General features: G+C 48.2%; 1 protein-coding gene across 1 annotated transcript; it reads right to left on the reverse strand.

The window, feature by feature from the left end:
• Positions 1 to 3,826: 3,826 nt before the first annotated feature.
• guca1b (guanylate cyclase activator 1B) lies at positions 3,827 to 9,014 on the reverse strand. Its single transcript, XM_018746900.1, has 4 exons — positions 8,814 to 9,014; positions 7,000 to 7,149; positions 5,021 to 5,135; positions 3,827 to 3,954 (listed from the first exon to the last, which is right to left on the reverse strand). The coding sequence occupies exons 1-4, from the start codon at positions 9,012 to 9,014 to the stop codon at positions 3,827 to 3,829; spliced, it is 594 nt and encodes a 197-aa protein (XP_018602416.1).
• Positions 9,015 to 20,903: the final 11,889 nt, after the last annotated feature.

Below are 20,903 nucleotides of genomic sequence, written 5' to 3' on the forward strand. Positions count from 1 at the left end.
AACTCACACGATCAGTACTGGCGCCCCCCAGGGATGTGTGCTCTCCCCACTGCTCTTCTCCCTGTACACCAACGACTGCACCGCAAAAGACCCCTCTGTCAAACTCCTGAAGTTTGCAGATGACACCACATTCATCGGCCTCATCCGGGATGGTGACAAGGCTGCTTACAGACAGGAGGTCCAAGAGCTGGCTGTCTGGTGCAGTCATAACAACCTGGAGCTGAACATGCTCAAAACTGTGGAGATGATCGTAGACTTCAGGAGAAACACCTCAGCATTATCCCCACTCACCATCATGAAGAGAACTGTGGCAACAGTGGAGTCATTCAGGTTCCTGGGCACCACCATCTCACAGGACCTGAAGTGGGAGTTTCATATAGACTCCATTGTGAAGAAGGCCCAGCAGAGGTTGTACTTCCTTCGCCAGCTGAGGAAGTTCAACCTGCCACAGGCGCTACTGATGCAATTCTACTCCGCAGTCATCGAGTCCGTCCTCTGCACGTCTATAACTGTCTGGTTCGGCTCAGCTACGAAGTCAGACATCAGAAGACTGCAGCAGATAGTTCAGACTGCTGGAAGAATCATCGGCACATCCCCCCCCAGCTCTCCAAAAACTGTACTCGTCCAGAGTCAGTAAAAGGGCTAGCAAAACCATTGTAGACCCCTCGCATCCAGGCCACTTCCTCTTCGAACCTTTGCCATCTGGCCGGCGCTACAGAGCACTGAGCACCAGGACAGCCAGGCACAAGAAAAGTTTCTTTCCTCAGGCCATCTACCTCATGAACACCTAAATCTCTCCCCTAGAGAGTAAACCGTGCAATACATAATGCTATTTATATTTATAACTATTTATCACATATCTCTCACACTCCCTTGCATTTGTATCTAGTGACTATTTTTGTATATTGGGTACTTTATATTTTTAAATATTTTTTGTCCCTTGCTCACATACTCTATCTTCTCACCTGTCTTGTCACTGTCATTCTGTCTGTGCTGTGGTAGTTCCTGTCACCAAGACAAATTCCTTGTATGTGCGAACATACTTGGCAATAAAGCTCATTCTGATTCTGATTCAATTTCATGGTTGTTTGTGCAGCGAGAGAGTCACGTGTTTTTTGCCCTGCTTTTAGTTCAGAAAACACAATACAACAACTCTGATGGGGGAGTCTGTCATGGTTGCGCGCAGCAAGGACGGACTCAAGTGCACAGTTCTCGTACACCGATGTTTAATGAAGCCGAATCAGAATCCAAAAGGCAAAGTCGAGGGACAGGCGTGGGTCAGGCGATCAGCAAACGTAGTACAAAGGGCTAGGCAAAGAACGTGGTCGGGAATACACAGGCAAAAGGTCCATGTCGGAGTAGGTTCGCTGAAGCACGGCTCGAAGGGAAACAAGGAGGCAAAACAAGGCTCCGCGTCTGGGCTTCCTCGGCTTCCCTCTTTATTGCCGTTCCCATTAGGGAACGGCAGGTGTCGCCGATGTGCCGGCTGCGGGGGACGTGACAGAGTCCAGAGAAACTCAAATTCAGATGTTAATCGTCAGGCTTCTTTCACTCATTTCTGACAATATAATAAGTACAAATCAAAAGATTTATTCTGCAGGTTTTCTTGTTGAAGGTTCTCCTTCTAGACAGAAGCATAGAAATAGCCTTGTGAGCAACTACTGCCCCCCAGTGTTGAGAGAGAGAGAGAGAGCGAGCTCTTTTGTAGCTTTTGTGTACCGTACACTGAACTCATAAACACAACATGCATACACGTGAGAAACGAGACGTGTGAATGATTGCTGAGGTGAGTTTAGTGCAGGGTGTCTATCATTGCAAATTGCCTTGAGCAAAATTGTCATTTTAAAACTAGCTGATACCTGTTTCCAGCAGGAAAAGGAGCAAATTTTCATATTTTCATTCATGTAAAGTCAGAAAAAAAGAACATATGAATCAAAATTAACATGCATCTATACTAACTAGAGCTGTGACAAATTGTTTCATAAGACACAATTTTATGTGCAGTGGTGGCATCAACACCTTCCAGGGGTCCACCAGTGGCTCCCACTTGGGCAATCACAAGGCTGAAAACTGTGTGAAGTTGGTTGAGACTGGTGAAGAACTATGGCAAAACGGGCTGTAGGATGTCCCTCAAAGTCCATATCCTTGAGGCTCATCTTGATAAATTCAAGGAGAACATGGGAGCATATTCGGAGGAGCAAGGTAAGCGTTTCTGGCAGGATATACTGTACTTTGAATGCCACTACCAAGGAACATGTAATGAGATCATGATGAGAGACTATATTTGGGTGCTGATTTGTGAAAGTGATTTACAGTAAAATTGTAAATCTCAAAAAACTGCTCACTTCTAAATCTTTTGTAGTAATTTTTGTATCACAAGGAGTCTGCAGCCTTCAAGTACCTTCAAGACTTCTTCCCTAAGCTGTCTGAGTCAAAGGTCAAAGCCAGTGTCTTTGTCGGACCACAGATAAAGAAGATCCTGGAGTGCAAGTAACTCCCCAAAAGCTCACTAGGAAGGAGAAAGCAGCTTGGGGCAGCTTCTTGGGGCAGCTTTGTCAGAGCAGTTTATGGCTTCTTGTCAGCTTCCTGGGAATTATTTCTCATAATGTACCAAATACAATGTATCAAGGTGCTGTAACTTTGGCATGAAAATGTGTTTTAAGGGCCACATAAAAAGCTCCCTCCACAAACCTGTGTTTCACTCAAGGGTCTAACTTACATCTACTAAAAATGCAGAATAAACATTAGAGTGGCAATGGAAATGGATGGATGGATGGATGGATGGACATACAATTAGGGCTGTAGTTGTCAGTCATGAGCTCTATGTGTTGTAGGCACAGTTTACACCTTCCTCTTTGTAACTGAGACACCCACACACTACAACTCCACTTTGAGGCTTTTATTTCCATCAGTAGAGCAATAAAACAGCAGAAGAGTCAAGGCCGTACCACCACCACCATTTGGGAGGCCAGGAGTCTATTAGAAAGCAGCTGAAGCTGCTATGGTCTCACCTACAACTGAATGTAAAGATACTTTATTGAAATGTGTTACATTTGATGTCTTTTCAGCAAAAATAATAATAGAAAAAAAAGAGGCAGAGACAGAAATCTTGCAGGGTGTGAGGAAAAGCAGTAAGCAGCCTTTAAATCCCGACTAAAGACGTACATGTTCACTCTGGCATATCAACAAGCAATGCAATTCCCTGTGCTCCCCCCGCCCCGTATTAACGTCTCTAATTTCTTGAAGTCATCAATTACTGACAATTTCATTCTTGTTGAGCATTGTTTCCCTATAATAAGACCTGAGGAGGCCAGCCGACCACCATACAGCACTCTATGCTGAGCGAAGCTGATGACCGCCTGCCATGATGGATGAGCTATACCTAAGTGAACTGGGACATCATGTAAACACTCAGCTATAATGTTATTAGTTGTAAATTGACTTAAGTCTTTTTTAATCTAGAACGCCCAGGAGGGGTGGGCAGCCACTGGCGCTTGGACCCCCCGAGGTCCTTTTTTATTCCTTTCCTTTGTGGCCAGTAGATGCACTTATAGCTTTAATAACTACATGGATACTGTATTACTCTACTATATAGTCATCTATCTTATTTATCTTATCCATTGCTTTGTTCCACAATCTGTGTCACTGTGTGAGAAGAGCACTATTAAAATAAATTGAATTGAATGTGGTCCTGAAACACAGATGCTTGATGGGGAAGGTCACAGGGGAAAGGATGGCAACTTGAGGAGAAATGGAAGATGGAGGGAGAAGAGGAGGAGGAGAAGGAGCAGGACAGGGGTGCTCTCCACGTGTCCACACTGTCCCTTCAGAAGTTGGCACTCCTGCGCCGCTGCTCACTAAGCCAGTCCCCAGGGTTGACGTCCATCTGCAGCATCTTCATCACCCATTTGTCCCTTCGTGCCCCATCGATGAACTCATCCAGAGACAGCTCTCCTGAGGAAGAAATGTTCACAATGTCACACTGGTCCACTGGAAGAAGTTATAAACACACATGCAACATAATATACACATAAACACAAAGGTAATACACCCAATCACACACACACACTCATGATATTCAGTGTTGTTGTGCTGAGGTCCGCTCGTGTTGACCACACATACATTCCCATCTTCCATTTAGCAGACACTTTTCTCCAAAGTGACTTCAAATGGATACTATTTAGTGTTATCAGCCCACACACCTTATTCACCAAGGTGACTTACACTGCTAGATACATTACTTACACTGGGTCACTCATCCATACATCAGTGGAACCCTCTCTCTCTGTCACTCACACACTACAGGGGTACCTGAACAGTATGTCTGTGGACCGCGGGAAGAAAACCACAGACATGAGGAGAACATGCAAACTCCACACAGACTGAGCAGGGATCAAACCCACATTTTTAGGCACCATCCAGGCGCTGTGAGACAGTAGCACTACTGGCTGTGCCACCGTGCCGCCCCAATATACATACAGAGTTCCTCCAGAAAGTTGTGCCTTCTGTCCTCCGTCTTAAAGGGCTGTGTCCGCTGTCACTGTGGTTGAGTCCATCCATCTGATTGCTGCTCATTCTCTTCTTGTCTTTCCTCCAGCTTCTCCATCATCACCATCTTTTTGATAGAATCCAGACTTCTCATTTAGTGTCCAGAGTAAAGTCACCTCAGTTCTCCTCATTTGTGCTTCCACTGCGAGTTCCAGTTTCATCTGATCCGGACATCCATCTGTTTGTTTCCCTGGCCGTCCATGGGGTCCTTAAAGTCTCCTCCTGTTCGAAAGCTCAAAAGTGTCCATGTTTTTGCTGTCCTGCTTCTTCAGCGTCCCCCTCCAATATCGAACTAGTGAAAACAACACTAACTGAACAATACTTGTCTTCATTCTTGTGGATCTGCGAGGATGCTCGAATCTCCGTTCATTTCTTTTATAAGGGCCATATTCCTTTCTGTATTTTGCCTTCTCTTCTCTTCTGGGCAACATACACACAAACACACACACACACACACACAGGTGGTCCTCACCATCTCCATTCTCATCCACAAGCTCAAATATCCTGTCCACCACCTGATCAGGTGTGAGTAGGTTGCACTCCTCATCCAGCTCACCATGACATGCCTTCTTCAACCGGTAGATTGACTGCAAGACAAGTGGATTCAGATACATACACGAAACGGAGAAATGACATAGAGCTGTTCTATAAAGACAGAGATAGAAAGACACACATCTATTAATTGCAACATAAGTCTAATGTCAGGATTGGGCATATAGTTTGAGTGGCAGTTTTTGTACCTTTTCTTGGTGCTCCACTCAGATAATTCAATTAAAACTGAAGTACCAATTAACACCTCCCCTGGAGTAAGCTCTCCTCTTGATAAAGAAGCGCATAGAGGAAGATTTCTGCTGGAAGAAGATCTCCCCTAGAGGAAGACCACCTATGGAGTCAGACTCCAGTTGGAGAGAGGTTCCCCTAAAGAAACCCTGGGCAATCAAGATTTGTCCCAAGAAGGCCAAGTTAGTGATAGTCTTCACTTCAATATTTATCTTACTTGCTCTATTAATACTGATTCAAAGATGATGAACATCTAACTGGACCAATGACTAGGCTGAGAGGCAGAACTTACTAATTTTAGCCGTAGCTTTTCAAAATGAACAGAAACAGGAAAACGTCTGTGTTTAAACACAAAGCACACAAAAGCTTTTTTGTGTTGGTGGCTGGTGTTTTGTGGGCCTTCTCAGATAATGCTAAATGACGACTTCATTGATCTGAACCCACTGAGTCCATAAGAGATGGAATCTCTTGCTCAGTTCCAAACAATCCTTTCCCCTGAGACCCTTAACTAATCCTTCCTGGACCCAGACTAAAGTGAGCTCATCAGCAGGTCCTATCAGTATTTGTTGTCATTCTGCATCATTTCTGTGTGACTAAGCTACTGTCACGTCTCCATCGACCAGCACATCGGCGACACCTGCTGTTCCCTGATGGGAACTGAGATAAAAAGGGACGCCACGGAGGCCTGAATGCGGAACCTTGTTCAGCAACTCTCTTTCCTAGCCGACTGTGTTACTTGTTACTACTTCCTACCTCGACCTTTGCTTATGTAAATTCCGACCACGCTTCTTGCCTTGTCCCTTGTACTCTGTTCGCCGATCGCTCAACCTTCGCCTGTCCCTCGACTTCGCCTTTGGATTACGTTTATCTCTTATAATAAACAACTACAGAAGACCTCTGCGCTTGAGTCCGTCATCCTTTGGAACGGAACAATGACAGCTACAAACATCAGTCACATAGAAAACTTGTCTTTCACTAAAAAACATACATATAAGAACTTTTCCTTGGATTTTTCACCGCAGTCAATAGTTTCCAACAGGATTTCACAGTCAGTGTCTGTAGCAGTTGCTCTGTTTGAGGTTACTGATGCCCTGCCCTGTCCTATTTCTGCTGTCACGGATATGCAAGAGGGTCACCCCCCCCCCCCCCCGAATCCCACCCCTGAAGCCCACCCCAGCAGGTAAACAGCATCTTGCAGGAGCTTAGCAGGACAACAAAGCCGCTTTACGTCATGGTCACCCAAGATGTGTCCTTCCCGAATTAAACTGTCCTCCAGTGGAACACCACCAACGTGGTCCCAATGTGCTCCCCACCAGCACAACGTGTTACAGTCAACTTGTACATGTGACTTATACAATTTACGTATATGCTGTATGACTTACCGCTGAAAACATGAGCCTTTCTCCTTTACTTAGTACTACATTTCTGGAGCAAAGTTAACATAGAGGCAAAGGTGAAGAACTGCCGTTCTTGAACTTTCACTAAGTGGTGCATGAGCCCAGATCTCTGGTCAGCATTCACTGTTCTCCTTTCTGCTCATATTTATTGTCTCAGATGCGTGTGTATGTGTTTGCCGTGTGAGGCACGCTCTTAAAAGTGTTTTCAGTGATTCCTGTCAGAGTTTGCTTCAAGGATTAGTCCTCAGGGTTGGCCCACAATAAAGCATCTCACCTCAACAATCTCCAGAAGCTCAGTTTTGTCGATGCAGCCGCTTCCATCTTTGTCATACATTTTGAAGGTCCATTTCAGCTTGTGCTCCAGCTTGCCCCTCAGCACCAGGTTCAGGGCAGCCACATACTCCAGGAAGTCAATAGTGTTGTCCTGCAGAACATAGCAGGGGATGTTGTACTTGATAAGTAACAAAGCAACTTCTGCTTTAATGGATTTTAAAAAGCCTGTATATTAACAGTCAACCGTGGTCAGGATGATCAGTGTAAAGTCCTTCATTTACAGACATGCTTGAAGAGACAGGCCAGACCAAGTGAATCGTCAGCCGCATCCCTGGACCCTTGCTGTGCTTGCTATCCTTGAGAGCGGACAGTAACCCATAGGGCGATGGGGCTCCTCACTACTCACTGACATCACAAATCTGCTCATTCACAAGCACCTCTGGATTCAGGACCCTCAGGGGGGCAGCAAGAAAGAGTCGAGCTGTGAAATATTTGGAAGGAGGTCTCAAGTGACAAGAACAAAACAGGGTAAGCCAAGCAATGATTACAGTATCCAAAATTCCCAGAGTGTAGTAGATGACAGGAACAATGACAGGAAATTACCGTGACTTTTATGAAAAAGAAGGCAGAGCTCGGTGTGTTTATGAAGCACATGTGTTGGTTTAAACACCGATGAACCCTCTAAACTGAGTCCCCTTTAACACATTCCCTGGAAGAAAACTAAACCTGACATAAGCACTGTATGAACATCAGCATACAGAAATAATGTTATGTCTTTTCAAATTTTTACTCCATACTAAATGTATTCTATCACAGCTAAAATGTAGTAAAATACTGTGTACAAATATGTCTTGTTATAGAGCTGCACATAGCACAGTGGGAACAGTCTGCATTCTGCAAGCAAACAGTGTGGCATCAAATCCCACGTCCTACTGTAGTAGCCTCGATAGAGGAACCTGCCCTGGACTGATACAGTAAAAAATAGCCAAATGTATAAATAGGTAAACCAGTGTAAACACTGTAAGCCACCTTGTAGAAAAGTGACGGGTGAATAAGGCTCAATAATTATGATCTATACTAAATTTATTTTTGTAAAAGTACACACACACACACACACACACACACACACACACACACACACACATTTTCAGAACCGCTTGTCCCATACGGGGTCGCGGGGAACCGGAGCCTAACCCAGCAACTCAGGGCATAGGGCTGGATACACCCAGGACAGGACACCAGTCCATCACAAGGCACCCCAAGTGGGACTCGAACCCCAGACCCACTGGAGAGCAGGACCCGGTCCAACCCACTGCACCACTGCACCCCCCCTAAATAAGTAAATAAATATATAAATATACCTGATCAAAAGTACAAAGTGCTAAGGTTCTGCCTCCAGTGCAGTGGAATAACCTCCCCCTCACTCAGAACTGCTGAATCTCTTGCTACATTTAAGAAAGGTCTCAAAATTCACCTCACTATTAAAACAAACGTTTAATTGTTTTATGATTAGAAACTGATTAATAGTGGATAAATCTTTATGCTGCTACTTGTGTGATGTACACTGCTTCCTGTGGTGGAATGAGACAATTTAACAGTGCTTAAGAATTATATGTCTGCATCCAAACCTCTTTTTCTGTTGATGTAATTCACTCAGTGTATTTTTCTCAGATATGTGCATTGCTTTGGAGAGAAGTGCCTGCTAAATTAATACATGTAAATGTAAAATCTGCAATACATACAATTTTGCATCAATCTACTCAACTTCAGCCAAGGATCATGCGGTACCCTAACTGCCATGGGCTTCACCCTCACCCCATTTTTATCGAAGGCTCGGAACATGTTCTCGATGTAATCGGCAGCCTCCTGGTTGTTGGTGACACCGAAGAAGCCCTTGAACTCATGCATGAAGAGTGTCCCGCTGGGGCACTCCACCACAAACTTCTTGTACCACTCCTGCAGCTCGGCAACATCAATCTCCCTGTCGTCGGACTCCTCGCTCAGCCGCTGGCCCATCCTGCAGCTCCGGAAACTCCTTCTTCCTCTCTTCTCTCACTTCGCCTTTCAGGTGAGGAGGGCCACACTCATGGTCCTTGGCCGCCACTGCTTAGGTGCCTGATCCTGTGGTGTGGAAAAAGCGAAGGTATCTCACCACTTCCCACTGACTCTTTGTGTATGAATTAGTCCTGCTCCTTATCTCCGCTCTGTTCTCGATATGTGGCCTGTTGAACGAGGATGATGACAAGGACACCGTTCTGCTGCCCAGGAAACACTGCCACCGACAGCCAGGTGTGCAACGCCGCTCTCAGGTTCACCCTAGCACGGATTACACACCTGAGCTGCTGTCAGAACCCATTAGGCTGCAGAGGGATCATAATGGGATTGTATGTGATTCATCAGAAAGCTCCATGTGGTGATGTGCTCCTCTAACACACTGGCAAAGGAGATCAGAGTGGCTAAGAGAAACTACTCTGAAAAGCTGAAGAAACAGTTTTCAGCCAACGATCCTGCATCAGTGTGGAAAGGCCTGAAAGACATCACAAATTACAAGACACCACCCCCCGGCACCGTGTCAACTCAACAACTGGCTGACGATTTGAATGAGTTTTATTGCAGGTTTGATAAACCCTGTCTCACACCCTACACCCATTCAAACACTCTCTCCACGAATCAATTAACACCTCCAGCAACCCCCACCTTCCCCCCTCCTGCACCTTTGATCTGTGAAAAGAAGGTGCGTCGGGTCTTCATCAAACAGAAGACAAGGAAAGCACCAGGCCCAGACGGTGTCTCACCGGCCTGCCTAAAAACCTGTGCTGACCAGCTGGCCCCTATCTTTACAAAGATCTTCAACAGATCACTGGAGATGTGCGAAGTTCCTTCCTGCTTCAAACGCTCCACCATCATCCCCATCCCAAAGAAACCCAAAATCACAGGACTTAATGACTACAGACCTGTCGCCTTAACGTCTGTGGTCATGAAGTCACTTGAAAAACTGGTGTTGGACTACCTGAAGGACATCACTGGACCCTTGCTGGACCCCCTGCAGTTTGCTTATCGAGCAAACAGGTCTGTGGATGATGCAGTCAACATGGGACTGCACTACATCCTGCAACATCTGGACAAACCAGGGACTTATGCGAGAATCCTGTTCGTGGACTTCAGCTCAGCCTTCAACACCATCATCCCACACCTCCTCCTGTCCAAATTAACCCAACTCTCTGTGCCCACCTCCATCTGTCGGTGGATCACCAACTTCCTGACAGACCGGCAGCAGATAGTGAGGCTGGGAAAATTCTCATCCAAGACTCGCATGATCAGTACTGGCGCCCCCCAGGGATGTGTACTCTCCCCACTGCTCTTCTCCCTGTACACCAACGACTGCACCGCTAAAGACCCCTCTGTCAAACTCCTGAAGTTTGCAGATGACACCACATTCATCGGCCTCATCCGGGATGGTGACAAGGCTGCTTACAGACAGGAGGTCCAAGAGCTGGCTGTCTGGTGCAGTCATAACAACCTGGAGCTGAACATGCTCAAAACTGTGGAGATGATCGTAGACTTCAGGAGAAACACCTCAGCATTATCCCCACTCACCATCATGAAGAGAACTGTGGCAACAGTGGAGTCATTCAGGTTCCTGGGCACCACCATCTCACAGGACCTGAAGTAGGAGTTTCATATAGACTCCATTGTGAAGAAGGCCCAGCAGAAGTTGTACTTCCTTCACCAGCTGAGGAAGTTCAACCTGCCACAGGAGCTACTGATGCAATTCTACTCTGCAGTCATTGAGTCTGTCCTCTGCACCTCTATAACTGTCTGGTTCGGCTCAGCTACGAAGTCAGACATCAGAAGATTACAGCAGATAGTTCGGACTGCTGGAAGAATCATCGGCACGCACACCCCCCCACTGTCCAAGAATTGTACTCGTCCAGAGTGAGAAAAAGGGTTAGCAAAATCATTGTAGACCCCTCACATCCAGGCTACTTCCTCTTCGAACCCTTGCCATCTGGCCAGCACTACAGAGCACTGAGCACCAGGACAGCCAGGCACAAGAAAAGTTTCTTTCCTCAGGCCATCTACCTCATGAACACCTAAATCCCCCCTAGAGAGTAAACCAGTGCAATACATAATGCTATTTATATTTATATTTATAACTATTTATCACATATCTCTCACACTCCCTTGCATTTGTATCTAGTGACTATTTTTGTATATTGGGTACTTTATATTTTTAAATATTTTTTATCCCTTGCTCACATACTCTATCTTCTCACCTGTCTTGTCACTGTCATTCTGTCTGTGCTGTGGTAGTTCCTGTCACCAAGACAAATTCCTTGTATGTGCGAACATACTTGGCAATAAAGCTCGTTCTGATTCTGATTCTGATTCTGATTCTAACAGCCTGGACTCGCGCTTCTCATTCCCTCATACCACCAAGGGCCCTTCCATAACCTCTTGTGATTCGGCCATTTTCAGGAGATGAACCACATGTGAGAGCTTGACGTGCTGTGACTTGCTTTCCGTTAAGTCTGCAGGTAGAAGGGTGACAGTGCACACCATATGTCTCTTTAGCACCATTTATAGTCTTCTGTCAGGTTCTTTTCAGGCCTCAGCCATTGACATCTCTGGAGCCCAGAAGGAACTTGACTTTAAAAGTGACTGTTGTTGTCACACCCTTCCTGGATTGGGGCCTTGGTGTGGCGGAAGGGCTTGCGTGATCTAGGGATCTCCAGAGCTATACCTTCGGAAGCAGTATGCTCCTGGTAGGGTCTCCCAAGGCGAACAGGTCTGGAGCGAAGATCCAGACTAACACAATCCAAAAACCCCATGAAAAAAAGTAAACAGGAGAATGTTTACCCTGCCTGGAATAAGGTCACCAGGACCTACCCCTGGAGCCAGGTCTAGGGGTGGTATTCCTATGTGAGCACCTAGTGGCCGGGCAGCCCACATAACCCAGCCAGGCTCAGCCCGAAAAGGCAACATGGGGGGGGCCATATAGGCCCACTATCCACAAAGTCCAGCGTGGGGGTCGGGTGCGATGCTTTTCAGGCAGTGGGGGCAGGCAGGGTGGCGCGTGGCTTTGCGACCCCCCGCAACAGGAACTGACTTCTGGCATGTGGAGTGTAACATCACTGGGGGGGAAGGAGCTGGAACTGGATCGAGAGGTTGAGAGATACCAACTAGATATAGTTGGGCTCATCTCCACTCACAGTGTGTTGCTCTGGAACCAAACTCCTTGATAGGGGGTGGTCTCGCTCCTGTTCAGGAGTTGCACAGGGAGGGAGGCGCCAGGGAGGTGTAGGGATACTCACAAGCCCCTGGCTGGCTGTCATACAGTCAGAGTTTATCCTGGTGGACAAGATAGTCATCTCAATGCGACTTCAAGTTTCGAGTTTATTGTCATAGATACTCTTCGGTGGGCTCACCACCTGCCAGAGAAACCGTAAGGGGCCGGTGCATTGTGATTTGGGCGGTGGTCGGGGCCGAGTGCCCGGCCGACCCAAACCTCGGGCGCCAACTCTGGTTTTTGGGACTTGGAATGTCACCTCACTGGCGGGGAAGGAGCCTGAGCTGGTGCGGGAAGTTGAGAGATACCGTCTAGATATAGTCGGGCTCACTTCCACTCACAGCTTGGGTTCTGGAACCACTCTACTCGATCGAGGGTGGACTCTCCACTATTCTGGCGTTGCCCAAGGTGAGAGGCGGCGGGCTGGTGTGGGCATATTAATAGCCCCACAGTTCAGCCGCCATGTGTTGGAGTCTACCCCGGTGAATGAGAGGGTCGTCTCCCTACGCCTTCGGGTCAGGGAACGGTTTCTCACTGTCGTTTGTGCTTATGCGCCTAGCGGCAGTGTAGAGTACCCGGCCTTTTTAGAGTCCCTGGGGGGCACGCTGGAAGGCGCTCCCACTGGGGACTCTATCGTTCTACTGGGGGACTTTAACGCCCGCATGGGCAGCGACAGTGATACTCGGAGGGGCGTGATTGGGAGGAACGGCCTCCCTGATCTGAACCCAAGCGGTGAGTTGTTATTGGATTTCTGTGCTAGTCGCGGTTTATCCATAACAAACACCATGTTCATGCATAAGGGTGTCCACCAGTGCACTTGGCACCAGGACACCCTAGGTCGGAGGTCAATGATCGACTTTGTAGTCGTTTCTTCTGACCTTTGGCCATATGTCTTGGACACTCGGGTGAAGAGAGGGGCTGAGCTGTCAACTGATCACCACCTGGTGGTGAGTTGGATTCGATGGCAGGGGAAAAAGCTGAACAGACCTGGCAGGCCCAAACGCATAGTGAGGGTCTGTTGGGAACGTTTGGCGGAGGCCCCTGTCAGAGAGGTCTTCAACTCCCACCTCCGACAGAGCTTCAACCAGGTCCCGAGGGAGGTGGGGGACATCGAGTCCGAATGGACTATGTTCCGCTCCTCCATTGTCGGGGCGGGGGTTCGGAGCTGCGGCCATAAAGTCTCCGGCGCCTGTTGCGGCGGCAATCCCCAAACACGGTGGTGGACACCAGAAGTAAGGGATGCCGTCAAGCTGAAGAAGGAGTTCTATCGGGCCTGGCTGGCTCATGGGACTCCTGAAGCAGCTGACGGGTACCGACGGGCCAAACGGAGCGCGGCTCTGGCAGTCGCCGCGGCAAAAACTCGGGCTTGGGAGGAGTTCGGTGAGGCCATGGAGGAAGACTTTCGGTCGGCCTCAAAGAGATTCTGGCAAACCGTCCGGCGACTCAGAGGGGGAAGCGGTGTTCCACGAACACTGTTTACAGTGGAAGTGGTGCGCTACTGACCTCAGCTGAGGATGTTCTCGGGCGGTGGAAGGAGTACTTCGAGGATCTCCTCAATCCCTCCGACACGCCTTCCGTAGAGGAAGCTGAGGCTGGGGACTTGGAGGGGGACTCGTCCATTACCCTGGCTGAAGTTGCTGAGGTAGTCAAAAAACTCCTCGGTGGCAAGGCTCCGGGGGTGGACGAGATCCGCCCCGAGTTTCTCAAGTCTCTGGATGTTGTAGGGCTGTCTTGGCTGACACGCCTCTGCAGCATCGCGTGGAGCTCGGGAACGGTGCCTCTGGACTGGCAGACCGGGGTGGTGGTCCCTCTTTTTAAGAAGGGGGACCGGAGATTGTGTTCCAACTACAGGGGGATCACACTCCTTAGCCTCCCTGGGAAAGTCTATGCCAGGGTACTGGAAAGGAGAATCTGACCGATAGTCGAACCTCGGATTCAGGAGGAGCAATGCGGTTTTCGCCCTGGCCGTGGAACACTGGACCAGCTCTATACCCTCCCTAGGGTGCTGGAGGGTTCGTGGGAGTCTGCCCAACCAGTCCATATGTGTTTTGTGGACCTGGAGAAGGCATTCGACCGTGTCCCTCGTGGCATCCTATGGGGGGTACTTCGGGATTATGGGGTTCGGGGCTCGTTGCTACGGGCTGTTCGTTCCCTGTATGACCGGAGTAGGAGCTTGGTTCGCATTGCCGGCAGTAAGTCAGACCTGTTCACGGTGCATGTTGGACTCCGCCAGGGCTCCCCTTTGTCACCGATTCTGTTCATTATCTTTATGGACAGAATTTCTAGGCGCAGTCAGGGAACGGAGGGTGTCTGTTTTGGTGGCCGCAAGATCTCGTCTCTGCTTTTTGCGGACGATGTGGTCCTGTTGGCTTCATCAAGTCAAGACTTGCAGCGTGCACTGGGGAGGTTTGCAGCCGAGTGCGAAGCGGCGGGGATGAGAATCAGCACCTCCAAATCCGAGGCCATGGTTCTCAGTCGGAAAAAGGTGGATTGCTCCCTCCGGGTTAGGGGGGAGTTGCTCCCTCAAGTGGAGGAGTTTAAGTATCTCGGGGTCTTGTTCACGAGTGAGGGAAAAATGGAGCGGCAGGTTGACAGACGGATCGGTGCGGCGTCCGCAGTAATGCGGTCATTGTACCGGTCTGTTGTGGTGAAGAGGGAGCTGAGTCGTAAGGCAAAGCTCTCAATTTACCGGTCGATCTACGTTCCTACCCTCACCTATGGTCATGAACTCTGGATCATGACTGAAAGAATGAGATCGCGGATACAAGTGGCAGAAATGAGTTTCCTCTGCAGGGTGGCTGGGCGCACCCTTAGGGATAGGGTGAGGAGCTCAGTCACCCGGGAGGAGCTCGGAGTAGAGCCGCTGCTCCTCCGCATCGAGAGGAGCCAGTTGAGGTGGCTCGGGCATCTGTTCCGGATGCCTCCTGGACGCCTCCCTGGGGAGGTGTTCCGGGCTTGTCCCACTGGGAGGAGGCCTCGGGGCAGACCCAGGACACGTTGTAGAGACTACGTTTGCCAGCTGGCCTGGGAACGCCTTGGGGTTCCCCCAGAGGAACTGGAGGAGGTGTGTGGGGAGAGGGAAGTCTGGAGGACTCTGCTCGGACTGCTGCCCCCGCGACCCGGCCTCGGATAAAAGCGGAGGAAGATGGATGGATGGATGGATGTCATAGATACAGTACCATGTACATGTATCATGAAATTCTTCCCGAATGCTTCTCCACAGACCATGGACAAAGACAGAGACAATAGAAATACTGCACAAACAAAACAATGACAATGGCGGTGAGTAGTGCAACAGCAATAGCAATAAATAATGGTAACAGTAGTAACAGTAATACCAGCTGACAGGCAGAGAACTCAGAATGAGAGAATGAGAATGAGAATGTTTAAAGTGGCAGTGGCAATGTAATGTACCAATGTGCTTGGGTGGAGCAGTCCAACTCTAGTTACTAAAGGTGGCACATTGTTGTATACTCTTACAGCAGTGGGGTAAAAGCTGTTCCTGTACCTAGCTGTGCGGGTTCGAATAAACCCGAGCCGCTTTCCAGAGGGCAGGGAAGAGAAAAGTGCCTGTGCGGGGTGACTGTGATCTTTCACGATGCACATCATCTTTCTGATGCAGTGTCTGGCGTAGGTGTCCTCGACTGCTGGTAGCTGTGTGCCGATGATTTCCTCAGCTGTTTTGACCACCCTCTGGAGGGCTTTCTTGTCCTGTATGGAGCAGCTGCCACCCTGGGACGTAATACACCCTGTGAGGACGGACTCCACAGCACACCTGTAGAAAGTGGTGAGGACTCTAGTGGGCATCCTGGCTTTCTTCAGATGCCTGAGGAAGTGGAGGAATTAATGAGCCTTTTTGATGGTCAATGCTGTGTGCTCAGGTCACACAGGGACCGACAGACCGACTAAGTAACACAAGGGAACGGCTGTCTGCCAGTGTGCCCTACACCGCAGCCTTTGACAAATCCGCTGAGTCAAACAAGTCTAATCCATAATCCCTCTTAACCCCAAAGTCTCAAATGTGCGCCTATTAATAGTCAGCTTTGATACCCAACAACAAGACGTCATCTTCCAAACACGGAGCTGTGCACCATAATAATAGTGAGAACAACGGTAAGGCTGCTAAGTGGTTGTGAACTATGGGCACTGCTGCCCAACCTTCTTTAGGATTACTGTGAGTCAAGGAGGCTGAAGCCAGAAAAGGCAATACTCAAGTAAAAGTACAGTACAGAAGTTGTGAAAAAAATCTGCATCAGCAAAATGTACCGGGTCAAAAAAGTACTCCAGCTTCCACAACTTCCAACTTTGTTGTCGGGGGGCACTGGAGCCTCTCCTAATGTACACTTCCATTAACGTTAAAGTTCACTCTTACAAGAAACACAGTTATCACACAGAAAACACCACCCAACATTACACACCCGCTTCACTCTGCATGTCCAGATATCAAAAAAGAACAGAAAAGTTTTCGAAATATGAAACGTGTCACAGAACAACAGATGTGCAGCATGATGGCAGAATTTGGGAAACAAACTCAGTAGCTGGTCCACTAGAGCAGTTTATGTGCAGGAATACACCGGCGTGCGGTAAAAGTACAACGTACACACATACAGTGAGCACGAAAACAGCCTGTCCACCTCCCTGGATAGGGAGCAACAAGGATGGACTCGGGTTCGAATGCCCTTCCTGCTGTGATGCCCTTAGCCTGAACTGATACCACTGTACAAATGGGTAAATCAGTGTAAGCCACTGTGGAGGAAAGAGCCAGATGAACAATCTGAGCAGTGTGTGTGTGTGTGTGTGTGTGTGTGTGTGTGTGTGTGTGTGTGTGTGTGTGTGTCTCTGATGCACTGAGACTTTTGTATGAAAACACATGTCCTGTTGTTGTCACGAAACACCGTTGCAGCTTCTCAAGTTCGCAAATGACGAGACCGACTCCGGGGTTTCTAATAAAAACGTTACATTTAATTAAAATGCCAACAAAACATCCGTCGCTCCACTTGTACACTCTGAGGCAAAAACTCTTCTTCCCTACTGCTCTGGCATTTACGCAAAAAACAAAGAATGTAATTAACGTATGGACATCTAGTGGCAGTTCTACAAATCGCATTCCAAATTGTACAATTAAACTCAATGCCAATCATTCATCAGCAATTATAAGTTGACAACCAAATACAAACAACACCTTCCCACACAACATCAACAACACCAACTCAAACAATAAAAAATACAATATGTCCTGTTTCTTGCACTGCTCTGTAACACTGACATTTTCCAAACCACACTGATAATAATAATAATAATAATAATAATAATAATAATAATAATAATGTGAACACTGCAGTAGAACTGTAAAAAAGGCTCCGTTTGTACAAGTAGATAAAAATCTGAGTTTTTTCCACTTAAGAGTAGCTCACTGTGGTACCTGGGGGGTAGAGAGCTACTGATGTGCTTTGGCTGTGTCACACTACTACAGTACTACACTGGTAAAGTCCTACACCAGCACACTAGTACAGTACTACATTGGTAAAATACTACACCAGCACACTAGTACGGTACTACACTGGTAAAGTACTACAACAATACAGCACTACACCAATATGTACTACCACATAAGCAGCTGCATGCTGGGCTTTTTATTTAAAACAATAATACAGTACACATTTATGGAGCACTTAGCAGATCAGGGGAGAAGCGAGTCTAAAAGAGGTGTGTTTCGAGACACTTGTTGAGTTTTCAGTGGGATTCAGCAGTTCTGAGTGACAGGGGAGCTCATTCCACCACAGTAGAGGTAGAACTGAAAACCTTTGTGCTTTTGATGTTCTACCTCCTGTGTGTGCATATTGCATAAATTGTACTTTTGCTGAGATGTACGTCGCTTTGGACAACAGCATCTGCTAAATTAATAAATGTAAATGTGGGACCACCAAGCGGGCAGAGGTGAAGAAGCTCAGTTATCACTGCAAATCACAATGCTGTTTTACTGCGTTGCTTGTTGGAGAAGGGTGTGTATTTTCTGTGAACATGATATGATAGGAGGAACCACGCTCAATTAAATATGATGGAGGAAGTTGGTGATTCTCCACTCGAGTGATTGTGGACTGGCTAAAGGACAGACATGATACCCATCATGAGTGTCTCTGGTGGGCCATGGTGTTCTGTTGGCAAACATGTTTACGCTTTCTTCCTTTCTGCACTTTCTATTCTGGCCTCCAAGTGCGATGGCAGCTCACCCATGGCGCATGTGACTCAACCCCTAGCCCGTAGTCTGCGTGTGTGTGTGTGTGTGTGTGTGTGTGTGTGTGTGTGTGTGTGTGTGTGAGAGAGAGAGAGAGAGAGAGTGAGAGTGGTTTGGCTGCCCTGTCCTGGCCTTATACCCAGTGGTTACTGGATAGGCGGTGAACTGCTGTGTCCCTGGTAAGGACCAGCGCTTAATGTGAGGGGTGAGATGGATAGATGGATAAAGATCAATAGATGGACAAATGGACGGATGGATATCTCACGCTTTATTGGCCAGGGACACTTGCATTTATATTTGATGTGTATTTGAGGTGGTGGAGCTCTTTGAGACACATTGAGCACGTAAGATGTTACCAGACATTACAGATAGTATACAACATTAAAGTGATAATGTCTGAAGAAATTGCAATGAATGAGCACTTCTAAGTTACATGTAAAGCAGTGTGGAAATGCGGGGACACTTTAAATAACACCTTGATATGGAATGTGTGTCAGCAACTCCTTCATGTCCCCTTGGTGTATCTGCATGAACATGAGCTGTGTGACTGAAATTCTGCAACACGGTCACAGTGGGGGGTGTGAACCCACAAACTACTGGCACCTGACCCCTGATCTGAGTGTCCCCTGCTGGCCCTCAGGCTCCACTGGTTCAGGTACGTGGGAGGACAAAAACACAGAGCTGGAGGATGAAGACATGGCTGAAGAAACACCCTCTTCCCTTCCTTCTTTTGTGCCCACAGGTGGGTGTCCATGGTGGGTGCTGCGGAAGTGTGGGTGCAGCAGCTGTTCTGCACCGTCTTCCTCAGGTGTGGCCCTGTCTCCGAACAGCGGCCGGATGGCAGGCCGCGTGAGAGGAAGCTCATCACGGTGCAGGTGAGGAGCAAGGGTGTGTGTGTGCGCGCCTGCCAGTGACAGATGGCTCTTGTGCCACACAGTGCCCCCTGTCTGTCACTGCAGGTGGTGCCCGTGATGGCTCACATGGTCAGCGAGATGTTCTCGAGCGATGGGACGCGCTCCCTCGACAGCGGCGGCATACGCCTGCAGATCTCCACGGACAACATCGTGAGCCACCTGAAGCAGTTCTACAGCCTGCTGCAGAGCTGTCAGGGCTCCAAGGGCAAGGAGAGGGTCTTATAACCGCTATGAGCCCTGCAACCGGCAGCTTGGGGGGAGGGGGACATAGCCCTTGAGGTCGCTCCCAACAAAATGTTTTGTCCTCAGAACATTCTCCGGTGTCCTCCCAGCATCTCCCAACATCCTCCCAGCAATGAAAACAGTGAACATGATCTTTCTAGAGTGTACAGTGTGTTTTACTTGTGTTTCTTCTTTTACTATAGTACACATATACTATTAAGGTACGTTCTGTCAGCCACCTGCAGGGTGTCTGCGGTCCCTTTTCAGTTTCTTGAGAACGTTACAGTTAAAACATACAGTTTAATAATAATCTTTCACTGCCTGATGCTGTTCATTTTGTCCCACGTTTTGCCTCAACTTACCAGAAGGTTCTAGGTTCCAAAATGTTGCACGTCCTAAAGAGGTACCATAGTACCGGAGGGAAAATGTGGTGCTGTGCCCCATGGGACAGAGAGCTTGTGGTGCTGCGGCCCACACTCTCTCACATACACTGAGACAGCAGAAAGGGTGTGTCGCTGTGTCCACACCCCTGTCCGTCAGCCCCCTGTGTCTCCTACTGTCCAGCTGTCCCTCTTCTCTCTCACAGCCAAGGTGGTGCTGGACCATGAACCAATAAAAAATAAAAATTACCCAGCTGTATAAATGGGAAAATAACTGAAAGTTTAACACGGTAAGTCGCTTTGGAGAAAAGTGTCACATTAATGAATAAACCTAAATGAACTGCGTGTCCATCATCACCCTGGTGCTCCTGCTCGGGTCCTTTGGCAAACTGCTCGGAGTTGAGGGCCCGGAAAGAAACCGCAAAATGCGGACAGTGACACGGGACCCTGAGCGTGACCGGCGCCGCCCGTCCACGGAGAGTTACGCTGAAGAGCTGCAGAGAAAGAGAAGGTCCTCAGACGTGAAGCTGATTGTGATGAGAATTGTTCAGCCAGTTGTGCCTTTCAGTAGCATCACGGACGTGAAATGTGGACTTTAAAGAAAAAAAATAAAATGGGAGAAACGTGGACTTTTTTCAGCCATGGAGTTGAAGGACGCTTGTAAGGACAACGCGAACAGGCAGGAAAACAAGCCGATGGATGTGGGACCAAACGAAACTATCGCTGGCAGCTCAAAGGGCGAGACCGAGGTGGTCGTACTGCGGACACACGGTGAGACGGCCGGATTCGCTCAGAAAGACGGTGATGATGGAGAAGTCGGAAAACGACAAGAAGGGGACGAGAAGCAAACAGACGGATGGACTC

The sequence above is a fragment of the Scleropages formosus genome, chromosome 2 (assembly GCF_900964775.1).
Source record: "Scleropages formosus chromosome 2, fSclFor1.1, whole genome shotgun sequence".
NCBI classification, from domain to species: Eukaryota; Metazoa; Chordata; class Actinopteri; order Osteoglossiformes; family Osteoglossidae; genus Scleropages; species Scleropages formosus.

Coding starts and splice junctions, on each gene's coding strand:
- guca1b (XM_018746900.1), bottom strand. CDS start 9,014: ATGGGCCAGCGGCTGAGCGAGGAGTCCGACGACAGGGAGATTGATGTT. Junction 7,150..8,813: donor GAGCCTTCGATAAAAATGGG/GTGAGGGTGAAG, acceptor TATGTTCTGCAG/GACAACACTATTGACTTCCT. Junction 5,136..6,999: donor AGCTTCTGGAGATTGTTGAG/GTGAGATGCTTT, acceptor CTTGTCTTGCAG/TCAATCTACCGGTTGAAGAA.